The sequence below is a fragment of the Cherax quadricarinatus genome, chromosome 28, assembly GCF_038502225.1.
Source record: "Cherax quadricarinatus isolate ZL_2023a chromosome 28, ASM3850222v1, whole genome shotgun sequence".
Taxonomy (NCBI): Eukaryota; Metazoa; Arthropoda; class Malacostraca; order Decapoda; family Parastacidae; genus Cherax; species Cherax quadricarinatus.
The window spans coordinates 19630113-19643898 of NC_091319.1; the positions used below are offsets into that span (position 1 = coordinate 19630113).

Sequence of the window (13786 nt, forward strand, 5' to 3'; positions counted from 1 at the left end):
CAAGAGGCTCCTCCTTTGAGAAAAGAACGTTTATAAAAACAGAGCTCTGACAGTACTGCAGTAGTAGTCAGTTTCTTTTTTTAAGTTAATTGCCTACATACTGATGCATTCTACACTTGATTTTGACAGAATTGATGGATAGAATACAACCCCAAGCTATTGCAAGTCAACTAGAAGCCTTAACCAGCCCAATGTTGCAGCGTGTTGAGAGTGTTTATGTTTTAGGACTTCTGCTTCTTGGTAAACAGCGGAAAGATGTGCAAACACAACTAGCAAGACTTCGGCTCATTCCCCGCCTTTCTCAACTTTTTGATCTTTTTATTTGGAAGTGTGAAACGTAAGTAAGAATGCCTCCACTTGGTGTATATGGGTGTTAAAGTATATTATTCTGGTGTCATCATGTTTCTGGGATAATACTTATAACACCATTTGAAAACAGAAATTGGTCAGTACAGTACAGTACAGTATAGGGGCTAGTAACCCCTTGTCCTCTATAAATTACTAAATTTAAAAAGAAAAACTTTTTAGGTCACCTGCCTCGGTAGGATACGGCTGGTTCATTGAAAAAAAATTAATGTTACTGTGAACTAATTCATAAAATGTTGGGGTCTTGAGTCTGGCTTATAAATGTCTTTGGCTATACACACAGGTACCAGGAGCGAATAAGAGTGCCGGGTCACTTGAGTTCATGTGAATGCAGCCCAGAAGTAGCACTCAAGATACAGTTCCTGAGACTAGTTCATAGCTTTTGTGACCAATCAGAATACAGAGTAAGTTTTGTGTTTCAGCAGTGCTTTTCTTTCCTGTTTCTTAATTGTTGGATTTCTTTTTGCTGTTTTTTGGAAAGAAAGCAAGCAAGCCTACCTGTACTGTAGTGTTATTCAGAATTTAAATTTCAAGGAAGGTTCTACACATTGCTAGGGGATTGAAAAGCTATGTGATCTTAGAGTAGTTGACACAGTGCCCAGGATACATAACCCCTAACAACCTTAGATGCAACAGGACCACATCAGTGACCACAGACAGCACAGTAACCACAACAAAGAATTCTGAAATGTACTGACCCTTTGAGATATCGTAGATTGTCAGTCTGAAAATGCCTAGCACTAAGCCTGATAGAGACAGTTATGAGCATATCAAGGCTGGTCAGCAGTGGTATGCATTTTGAGAGAGAAAAGCCACAGTGTTCTAGGACAGAAACAGTGACCATAAAAATTTAATGTGCCATGCCCACACCCTCTCCAGTAACTAGTCATAGGCGTAACATAACCTCAGCAGCAGCATCAAACAGAGCAACAGTTACTACATAGGATAAAAATATATCAAAACTTCAGCAGCAGAGGCCAAAAATAGTTTATTCCATCAAAGACAGCATGCAACAATATCCATAACAGTCAATAGTAGGGATGGGATAGCAGCAAATATTAGCCAATTCTGATACTCTGTTTTAGGCTTATAATGCCTTCAAAATTAACCAATACCCACTGATACCATAAAAAAATAGCCAGTCCCACCTATACTCATGCTTTGGCACACCCCTAGTTGATGGTGATACTTTCTGGGCTGGGAGAATGAGTGGTTTAACCCTGCAAATCCCTTTCCATGCCTTGTTTATTCTGTAAGAGTTGGCAGTAAGCCATCAGTACTGTAGGGGTCTAACTCATGATGTTAATTCATTTCAGAAAATTAATAGTAAGTAGATTCTGTGGTACCCAGAGAATCTACTAAAGATTTTTCCGTAAGAAACAGTGTAAAATAATGCATTCCCAAACCATAATATTCTGCATATCTAATTTCAATTAATTTTTTGCAAAGAATATTTTGCATACAATACTGTTCATTTTCACTTACAAATTGATGAGAGGGGATTAGTGTGAGAGAGGATGGGTGTGAAGATGAGTGGAGTGGATGCAATGATGGGTGGTGTGAGTATGATGGTGGGTGGTGTGTGATGATGGGTGGTGTGAGGGTGGGCAGAGTAGGTGTGAAGGTGGTGGGTGGATAGGTTAGTGGGTGGTTGAGGGTGGGTATGAGAGTAGGTGTTTAACATTAGGGAAAGTGTTCTCACATGGTATTGCATTTTAGTCCATCTGTTTATTGAGCACATCCATGACACAGCTAGCAGTGCTGAGTGGGGAAAGGGGCTCCCACCTGGCCAACAGCCAAACCACCAACCTCCCTGTCTTGCCAACCCCCCACCCCTGTCCTCCACTACCAACTACTGTTGTACTAACAATGTAAATATTAAATATTTAATTGTTAACCATTCTTTACCAACAAATCTGAGTTCTCTATACATGCATTAAATAAACATCAACAAAGTTTGAATTCATATGGTAAAAACAATGAACAGAGAAATATATTCATACTTAAAAAAATAATAAATAAGTAACCCTATGTTGGAAGAGCAAATCATTGTTCATAAGCAATTAGTTGGTTCCAAAATACCACTGTCAGAAGTGTGAAACCACATAATTTGGAACCTTACAAGTAAAGGCTCTTACGTACAAACATACTGTTCAGATATTCTCTTTTGCATTTTGCAAGCACATTAGCATTAAAAAATGATGGGGTTTGGTCAAGCTGTAAGGCAGAAAAGTTGACCGAAAGATGTGAGTATGTAATGGGATGTGGTAAAAAAATTCTCGAGTTCTCCTTTGAGTATGTTCTAACTAAATAGCAGTAAGCATATGATAAAACCTGCTCCCTGAAATTCTGATTCCAATTACATGAGGGTAGAAGATTGAGACACTTATGCAGCATATGGGAATCTTTAGCAGCATATGGGAATCTTTATTCAGGAAATGTTTCGCCACACAGTGGCTTCATCAGTCCAATACAAAGAGGAAGGCGTAAGGAGAGGAGGAGTATGAGGTAATCAGTCCCTCAACCTGGAGTCAATGTGTTCAGTCCATCAATCTTGTAGAATGTACAGCATAGGGCCGTAGACGTGGCTTATATACTGTAGTGAGGTGAGGTGAAGCAGGCGGAGGTGGGGTCATAGTGGTACCATCCACTAGTCGAAGTAGGTCTTCATCCAAAGGTTGAACAAGTGTTGAAGAATTCTTTGTAACAAGATCCCATGATGCTGCAGTGTCTGACAGTTGTGATGAATGGTTTGAAAAACCGACAAGTTGAAGATTGAGACACTTATGCAGCATATGGACTGAACACATCGACTCCAGGTTGAAGGACTGATTACCTCATACTCCTCCTCTCCTTACGCCTTCCTCTTTGTATTGGACTGATGAAGCCACTGTGTGGCGAAACGTTTCCTGAATAAAGATTCCCATATGCTGCATAAATGTCTCAATCTTCAACTTGTCGGTTTTTCAAACTATTCATCACAACTGTCAGACACTGCAGCATCATGGGATCTTGTTACAAAGAATTCTTCAACACTTGTTCAACCTTTGGACGAAGACCTACTTCGACTAGTGGATGGTACCACTATGACCCCGCCTCCGCCTGCTTCACCTCACCTCACTACAGTATATAAGCCACGTCTACGGCCCTATGCTGTACATTCTACAAGATTGATGGACTGAACACATCGACTCCAGGTTGAGGGACTGATTACCTCATACTCCTCCTCTCCTTACGCCTTCCTCTTTGTATTGGACTGATGAAGCCACTGTGTGGCGAAACGTTTCCTGAATAAAGATTCCCATATGCTGCATAAGTCTCAATCTTCAACTTGTCGGTTTTTCAAACCATTCATCACATACATGAGGGTATTCAAAAACAAGTAGGTCAGGGTTTCCTGTATAAGTGATCAGATTCTGTTTAATTTGCAGCCGAAATCCTCTGCAATAAACCCCATCTTTCCTAATATTACAGTTCATTCAATATGATGTAGTATTAGATTAATGGTCTTGAACTTAATTTCATTAGTATTTATTTTTACGTTATTCTACTCTTGAATTTGCCTTAAATTCTAATGAATTTTCAAAATTAATTTTGTCTCTAATCCTATTTCTGAGTGATTATATTGATTAGTTTGCTAGCTATATAAATGCCTGCTGTTGTATTCCATCACATAACACTTGATACTAGTCACCTTGGAGTACCTGCAGATGGTCTGGTTTGATTTAGACTTGCTTTTTTTTGCCTGGATAAGAGAAATTACAAACTATATCACACTCCTTAACCATGCTTGCTACATAAATATGCTTAATAAGAATAAAATATTTTACTCAGGTTAATTCCTTCATACAAAACAATTTATGCATTATATTGGTTTTTAACCCTTTCAGGGTCTAAGGCCAAAATCTGAAGTGGTGCCCCAGTGTCCAAGAATTTTCAAAAAAAAAATTTGTTATTTTTTCTTTTGAAATAGTAGAGAATCTTTTTGTGAAGGTAATAAAACAAAAAGTACGAAATTTAATGGAAAATTGACGAAATTATGCTTTCGCAAATTTTTATGTGTCAGCGATATTTACGAATTGGCGATTTTGCCTACTTTGACTCCCATTTTAGGCCAATTACATTATTCCAGTCGACCAAATTCTTCGCTATTTCACTAGTATTACTTCTATTCTATCAATTGAGCACAAGAAATCACCAACTGTTTCAACTACAAAATAAAGTGATCGGATATTGGTAATTTGGCCAATTTAACACAAAGTTCAAAATATTCCAATTTCAAAATAGGGTCCAGAATAAACAATGTAGGTATTCCTGGCACTAAACTAACATTTCCTCTGTTCATTAGTTATGTATTGAGGCTTTACAAATGAATTCCATTTTGATTTTTTATTCACATAATGAATTTTTATTCACACCAAAAAATAGAAGATTTACTCTTATGCAATATTGTAATAATTGTATAAATATCATCACCACATTTGTGAATGTATATTAGACCCACCAGCTGGCGTGTATTAGACGTGTGAAGTCGTTTGTTTACTCTTGAACATCGGGAAAAATTTAACATTTCCACTTCTTTGAGCTCAGTTTCAAGCCATTTCCAGTGCTAAAACCAATCAAAATCATCTCTATTTCTGTAATATGTCTTCCATTCTATCAAATGAGACCAAGAAATCGCAAATACAACTATAAAAAACATACAAAAAAACACTGCAAAGTCGCTGTTTTAATAAAAAATCACGGTCTCAGTTTTTTTCTCTCATTATACACAGTGTGCTGCAGGATTTGTTTTATGTGGTGCACACATACCACATAGATGTATTCTCTCATATCTAGGCCCAAATTTACCACTCACAGTTTATCAGAGTGAGCTGAGCTCATGGCGTAGATCTACGGTTTGGACCCTGAACGTAAAGCCGTAGATCTACGGGACGGACCCTGAAAGGGTTAAACTTAATAGTTGTTATTACCTACATTTGCAGATTTTTTTTTTTTTTTTTTTTTTTTCAACAAGTCGGCCGTCTCCCACCGAGGCAGGGTGACCCAAAAAAGAAAGAAAATCCCCAAAAAGAAAATACTTTCATCATCATTCAACACTTTCACCACACTCGCACATTATCACTGTTTTTGCAGAGGTGCTCAGAATACAACAGTCTAGAAGCATAAACATATAAAGATACACAACATATCCCTCCAAACTGCCAATATCCCAAACCCCTCCTTTAAAGTGCAGGCATTGTACTTCCCATTTCCAGGACTCAAGTCCGACTATATGAAAATAACCGGTTTCCCTGAATCCCTTCACTAAATATTACCCTGCTCACACTCCAACAGATCGTCAGGTCCCAAGTACCATTCGTCTCCATTCACTCCTATCTAACACGCTCACGCACGCTTGCTGGAAGTCCAAGCCCCTTACCCACAAAACCTCCTTTACCCCCTCTCTCCAACCCTTTCGAGGACGACCCCTACCCCGCCTTCCTTCCCCTATAGATTTATATGCTTTCCATGTCATTCTACTGTGATCCATTCTCTCTAAATGACCAAACCACCTCAACAACCCCTCTTCTGCCCTCTGACTAATACTTTTATTAACTCCACACCTTCTCCTAATTTCCACACTCCGAATTTTCTGCATAATATTTACACCACACATTGCCCTTAAACAGGACATCTCCGCTGCCTCCAACCGTCTCCTCGCTGCTGCATTTACCACCCAAGCTTCACACCCATATAAGAGTGTTGGTACTACTATACTTTCATACATTCCCTTCTTTGCCTCCATAGATAACGTTTTTTGACTCCACATATACCTCAACGCACCACTCACCTTTTTTCCCTCATCAATTCTATGATTAACCTCATCCTTCATAAATCCATCTGCCGACACATCAACTCCCAAGTATCTGAAAACATTCACTTCTTCCATACTCCTCCTCCCCAATTTGATATCCAATTTTTCTTTATCTAAATCATTTGACACCCTCATCACCTTACTCTTTTCTATGTTCACTTTCAACTTTCTACCTTTACACACATTCCCAAACTCATCCACTAACCTTTGCAATTTTTCTTTAGAATCTCCCATAAGCACAGTATCATCAGCAAAAAGTAACTGTGTCAATTCCCATTTTGAATTTGATTCCCCATAATTTAATCCCACCCCTCTCCCAAACACCCTAGCATTTACTTCCTTTACAACCCCATCTATAAATATATTAAACAACCATGGTGACATTACACATCCCTGTCTAAGACCTACTTTTACCGGGAAGTAGTCTCCCTCTCTTCTACACACCCTAACCTGAGCCTCACTATCCTCATAAAAACTCTTTACAGCATTTAATAACTTACCACCTATTCCATATACTTGCAACATCTGCCACATTGCTCCTCTATCCACTCTATCATATGCCTTTTCTAAATCCATAAATGCAATAAAAACTTCCCTATCTTTATCTAAATACTGTTCACATATATGCTTCAATGTAAACACCTGATCTACACATCCCCTACCCACTCTAAAACCTCCTTGCTCATCCGCAATCCTACATTCTGTCTTACCTCTAATTCTTTCAATTATAACCCTACCGTACACTTTTCCTGGTATACTCAGTAAGCTTATTCCTCTATAATTTTTACAGTCTCTTTTGTCCCCTTTCCCTTTATATAAAGGGACTATACATGCTCTCTGCCAATCCCTAGGTACCTTCCCCTCTTTCATACATTTATTAAACAAAAGTACCAACCACTCCAACACTATATCCCCCCCTGCTTTTAACATTTCTGTCATGATCCCATCAGTTCCAGCTGCTTTACCCCCTTTCATTTTACGTAATGCCTCACGTACCTCCCCCACACTTACATTCTGCTCTTCTTCACTCCTAAAAGATGGTATACCTCCCTGACCAGTGCATGAAATTACTGCCTCTGTTTCTTCCTTAACATTTAAAAGTTCCTCAAAATATTCTCGCCATCTTCCCAATACCTCCATCTCCCCATCTACTAACTCCCCTACTCTGTTTTTAACTGACAAATCCATATTTTCCCTAGGCTTTCTTAACTTGTTTAACTCACTCCAAAATTTTTTCTTATTTTCATTAAAATTTCTTGACAGTGCCTCTCCCACTCTATCATCTGCTCTCCTTTTGCACTCTCTCACCACTCTCTTTACCTTTCTTTTACTCTCCATATACTCTGCTCTTCTTATAACACTTCTGCTTTGTAAAAACCTCTCATAAGCTACCTTTTTCTCTTTTATCACACCCTTTACTTCATCATTCCACTAATCACTCCTCTTTCCTCCTGCCCCCACCCTCCTATAACCACAAACTTCTGCCCCACATTCTAATACTGCATTTTTAAAACTATTCCAACCCTCTTCAACCCCCCCACTACTCATCTTTGCACTAGCCCACCTTTCTGCCAATAGTCGCTTATATCTCACCCGAACTTCCTCCTCCCTTAGTTTATACACTTTCACCTCCCTCTTACTTGTTGTTGCCACCTTCCTCTTTTCCCATCTACCTCTTACTCTAACTGTAGCTACAACTAAATAATGATCCGATATATCAGTTGCCCCTCTATAAACATGTACATCCTGGAGCCTACCCATCAACCTTTTATCCACCAATACATAATCTAATAAACTACTTTCATTACGTGCTACATCATACCTTGTATATTTATTTATCCTCTTTTTCATAAAATATGTATTACTTATTACCAAATTTCTTTCTACACATAGCTCAATTAAAGGCTCCCCATTTACATTTACCCCTGGCACCCCAAATTTACCTACTACTCCCTCCATAACATTTTTACCCACTTTAGCATTAAAATCCCCAACCACCATTACTCTCACACTTGATTCAAAACTCCCCACGCATTCACTCAACATTTCCCAAAATCTCTCTCTCTCCTCTACACTTCTCTCTTCTCCAGGTGCATACACGCTTATTATAACCCACTTTTCACATCCAATCTTTATTTTACTCCACATAATCCTTGAATTAATACATTTATAGTCCCTCTTTTCCAGCCATAGCTTATCCTTCAACATTATTGCTACTCCTTCTTTAGCTCTAACTCTATTTGAAACCCCTGACCTAATCCCATTTATTCCTCTCCACTGAAACTCTCCCACCCCCTTCAGCTTTGTTTCACTTAAAGCCAGGACATCCAGCTTCTTCTCATTCATAACATCCACAATCATCTCTTTCTTATCATCTGCACAACATCCACGCACATTCAGACTTCCCACTTTGACAATTTTCTTCTTCTTATTCTTTTTAGTAATCTTTACAGGAAAAGGGGTTACTAGCCCATTGTTCCCGGCATTTTAGTTGACTTTTACAACACGCATGGCTTACGGAGGAAAGATTCTTATTCCACTTCCCCATGGATATAAAAGGAAAATTAATAAGACCAAGAACTATTAAGATAAAATCAAAGAAAACTCAGATGAGTGTGTATAAATAAATGTGTACATGTATGTGTAGTGTGACCTAAGTGTAAGTAGAAGTAGCAAGACATGCCTGTAATCTTGCATATTTATGAGACAGACAAAAGACATCAGCAATCCTACCATCATGTAAAACAATCACAGGCTTCGTTTTACACTCACTTGGCAGGACGGTAGTACCTCCCTGGGTGGTTGCTGTCTACCAACCTACTACCAATAGATAGTAGATAATAATTAGTTGTTAAATTATCATTACTTAATATAGGTGTCAGATCAACCAGGCTATTATGGCTATGTGGGGCAATGGGCTGCCAACAGCAGAAGTCTGGTTGAACATGCATTCAATAGAATTCTGGCCTAGGCCTGGTCACTAAGGTAGAAAAACCTTTTAAATCAGTCACAGGTAGCAGAAATTTACTTTAAATTTTTAAGTGTTGCTGATAGGTTTTTAAAGTTGAGATGTTTAAGGAAATTTAAGAAACTTTTTGTACATAAATATGAAGTGACATGTGATTTGATGAAACTGCTGTATTAAATTATTAAAAATTTATTTGGCACTACAACAGTGAGACTTTTGGTGCTGTATTATACTGATTTGTTCTGCATGTGATTCATTAGCTATAAGGCATCAGTTAGCAGTGTAAAGTTGTATTTTGATTTTTTATTGTCATTGCTTTCCCCTCCACTTTTGATGGTCAGTATTTTCTCTTGCATTTGTGATTGTCACTGATTACTTTACACTTCTTTATTATCACTGTTTCCCCTACATTTTTGAACCAGAGCTATTTAGTGTATTGTATATCCTTGTAATCATGTGATGTTTTAAAAGGAGATGCTGTGAATAGTTTCAGCATTATTTACATTAAAAATTAAAATTCTACATAATTTTTATGATAGTTGGGTCATTGTTTTTAAATTTGTAGTACTGTACTTGATGTTGAAACTTTTTTTTTTTTTTTGACAGGAATTGATGTTGACACTTGTTGTATTTAATTCACAGTACTTGATGTTGACACCTGTGGAGTACCGTGAAGTTTGTAGCATCAGTGCTGCTAAGGTACTTCTGGAAGACACCCCAAGCCCAACCACAACTTGTATGGAACTGACTGTGACCCAAGGCTCTAACAGTAATGGATGTGGTTCACAAGAGAGCAGTTCTCCTACAAGTGTTCTCCAAGAAGATAGTGTTGTTAGCAGGGAATCTTCAAGTATTTTGAAATTAGAGCCTCTGGGTGGGTCTGGATTGGCAAATCAGCTACCAGTGGAGTACCCTATAGAACAGATGTGTTCTGGTCCTCAGGGGCTTCTCTCAAAAATTGTCGAAGCTTTAAAAAAGGAAACTACTGGGTCTACCTTTAGGTACAGTGTACTTGTTTTAATCTCCAGCTACAGTGAATATTTTTTATACAATAGAACCCGTTTCCATGGTTTCAGTTATCCGCTATTTACTGTGGCCCAAAAATAACTTAATTTTGCTTAATGATGACACCAAATCACAAAAGTGGTGAAGAAGGCATTTCTTCAAAGTCTAGCCATGAAGCGCTTCACATCAGTGAAAAAATGTTTTGACTTGTGCATAATTTACCAATTAAACTTATCATAGGTATGTACAGTAGACTGTCAATTAACACGATAGTTTTTTTTTTTTTAAACAAGTCGGCCATTTCCCACCGAAGCAGGGTGACCCAAAAAGAAAGAAAATACTTTCATCATCATTCAACAACACTTTCACCTCACTTACACATAATTATTGTTTTTGCAGAGGTACTCGGAATACAACAGCTTAGAAGCATATACATATACAGATACACAGCATATCCCTCCAAACTGCCAATATCCCAAACCCCTCCTTTAAAGTGCAGGCATTGTACTGTACTTCCCATTTCCAGGACTCAAGTCCAGCTATGTAAAAATAGCCGGTTTCCCTGATTTTTTTTTTTAACGAAACGGCAATATCCCACCAAGGCAAGGTGACCCAAATAAGAAAAATGAAAGTTTCTCTTTTTAAATTTAGTAATTTATACAAGAGAAGGGGTTACTAGCCCCTTGCCCCCGGCATTTTAGTCGCCTCTTACAACCACACATGGCTTATGGAGGAAGAATTCTGTTCCACTTCCCCATGGAGAAGGTTGCCCTGAATCCCTTCGCTAAATATTACCCAGCTCTCACTCCATCAGCTCGTCAGGTCCCAAATACCATTCGTTTCCATTCACTCCTATCCAACACGCTCATGCACGCTTGCTGGAAGTCCAAGCCCCTTGCCCACAAAACCTCCTTTACCCCCTCCCTCCTACCTTTTTGAGGACAACCCCTACCCAGCCTTCCTTCCCTTACGGATACACTCTCCATGTCATTCTACTTTGATCTATTCTTTCTAAATGACCAAACCACCTCAACAACCCTTCCTCAGCCATCTGACTAATACTTTTATTAACCCCACACCTTCTCCTAATATCCAAAACTGTTGTCCAGAGGGCTGAGGAAGGGTTGTTGAGGTGGTTCGGACATGTAGAGAGAATGGAGCGAAACAAGAGTGACTTCAAGAGTGTATCAGTCTGTAGTGGAAGGAAGGCGGGGTAGGGGTCGTCCTAGGAAAGGTTGGAGGGAGGGGGTAAAGGAGGTTTTGTGTGCGAGGGGCTTGGACTTCCAGCAGGCATGCGTGAGCGTGTTTGATAGGAGTTAATGGAGACAAATGGTTTTTAATACTTGACGTGCTGTTGGAGTGTGAGCAAAGTAACATTTATGAAGGGGTTCAGGGAAACCAGCAGGCCGGACTTGAGTCCTGGAGATGGGAAGTACAGTGCCTGCACTCTGAAAGAGGGGTGTTAATGTTGCAGTTTAAAAACTAGTGTAAAGCACCCTTCTGGCAAGACAGTGATGGAGTGAATGATGGTGAAAGTTTTTCTTTTTCGGGCCACCCTGCCTTGGTGGGAATCGGCCAGTGTGATAATAAATAAATATAAATAATAAATAATATTTACACCACATTGCCCTTAGACAGGACATCACTGCCTCCAGCCATCTCCTTGCTGCAGCATTTACAACCCAAGCTTCACACCCATATAAGTGTGTTGGTACCACTATACTTTCATACATTCCCTTCTTTGCCTCCATAGATAACGTTTTTTGTCGCCACATATACCTCAACGCACCACTCACCTTTTTTCCTTCATCAGTTCTGTGATTAACCTCTTCTTCTTTCTTTCTAAATCCATCCGCTGACACGTCAACTCCCAAATACCTGAAAACTCGGTGTTAAACAAAATCGTGTTCAACAAATTGAAGAACTTTGGGGGGGGGTAATAGGGTTACATTCCTGGGACCCCCCCAAAATGCCAAACAGTATTTTTTTTAGGTCTCCAAATCTTACAAAAGATAAAAATGATAATGTAATTATTGTTCATTGTCATGATGTATTACATTTTTTTATTACTTAAGGCTACAAATGCTACAGAAATAATATGTCTTACCTTAAATTGTCCTAGGCAGTAGGTTGGTAGACAGCAACCGCCCAGGGAGGTACTACCGTCCTGCCAAGTGAGTGTAAAATGGAAGCCTGTCATTGTTTTACATGATGGTAGGATTGCTGGTGTCTTTTTTTTGTCTCGTACACATGCAAGATTTTAGGTACGTCTTGCTACTTCTACTTACACTTAGGTCACACTACACATACATGTACAAACATACATACATACATACATATATATATATATATATATATATATATATATATATATATATACACACACATACATACATACATACACACACACCCCTCTGGGTTTTCTTCTATTTTCTTTCTAGTTCTTGCTCTTGTTTATTTCCTCTTACCTCCATGGGGAAGTGGAACAGAATTCTTCCTCCGTAAGCCATGCGTGTTGTAAGAGGCGACTAAAATGCCAGGAGCAAGGGGCTAGTAACCCCTTCTCCTGTATAAATTACTAAATTTAAAAAGAGAAACTTTAGTTTTTCTTTTTGGGCCACCCTGCCTTGGTGGGATACAGCCGTTTCATTAAAAAAAAAAAAAATGTGGTTGCTGGTGTTTGTTGCTGATTGTAAAGAGTGGAGAGGGATTCTGTGGCCCTACTGGACTGAGGTGGATCATTGTTGGTTGTCGGCTTAAGTAAATGGTTGTTGGCTGAGGTGATGGTTGTCGGCCGAGGTGAATGGTTGTCGACTGAGGTGGATGATTGTTGGTTGAGGTGGATGGTTCTTGGCTGAGGTGGATGGTTCTTGGCTGTCAGCTGAGATGGATGGTTGTTGGTTGTCGGCTGAGGTTAATGGTTGTTGGTTGTCAGCTGAGGTGGATGGTTGAGGTTCTGGTACTGAAGTCAGTGGTTGTATTGGAGTGTGGATAAATTCTGTAATGCATCTCTGGTCTCTGTTTACCCTGCAGTACATTATACAGCTGACAGTAAGGCATCATCAGCTGCTGTAGACCTCATTTTAAAGCACTTTCTAGATTTATCAGGGTTCTCTTCAGTGAAAAAGTCTGCAACTTAACCAGTAATATGGAACTGCTCACAAAACTGTTGCAACGTTAACTCTTTTTCTTCAGGTTCTTCTTCATCTTCTGTTATCTGTCTCCCTTCTGTCTGTGCACTGAACTCTGCTAACATTTCCTCTGGACTCCTGTCGTCGTCATCGTCGTTGTCTTCGTCTTCGTCTTCTTCTAGCTCAGTCACATCATCTAAGAGCTCAGTCACATCATCTAAGAGCTCAGTCACATCATCATCCTGCATATCTTCAAAGCTGTCACCTGGTAATCTTGCCAGCTGAACTATTTCCTGCACTTGGCTGTGCAGCAAGGGAAAAACCAGTGAAAGAATTATTTACACAAGGCCATAACTTTCCCCAGCCTGCACTAACCCTTTCAGGGTCCATGCCGTAGATCTACAGCTTTACGTTGAGGGTCCAAACCGTAGATCTACACCAAAATTCTAGCGGCGTCAA

General features: G+C 39.3%; 1 protein-coding gene across 1 annotated transcript in view; it reads left to right on the top strand.

Moving 5' to 3' along the window:
- LOC128693322 (short transient receptor potential channel 4-associated protein) overlaps positions 1–13786 on the top strand; it is a 123745-nt gene that overhangs the window by 51232 nt on the left and 58727 nt on the right. The window contains exons 9-11 of the mRNA XM_053782944.2: positions 130–337; positions 650–770; positions 9834–10192. Coding sequence (XP_053638919.2) covers positions 130–337; positions 650–770; positions 9834–10192 — 688 coding nt within the window. The remainder of the gene's footprint in view (positions 1–129; positions 338–649; positions 771–9833; positions 10193–13786) is intronic.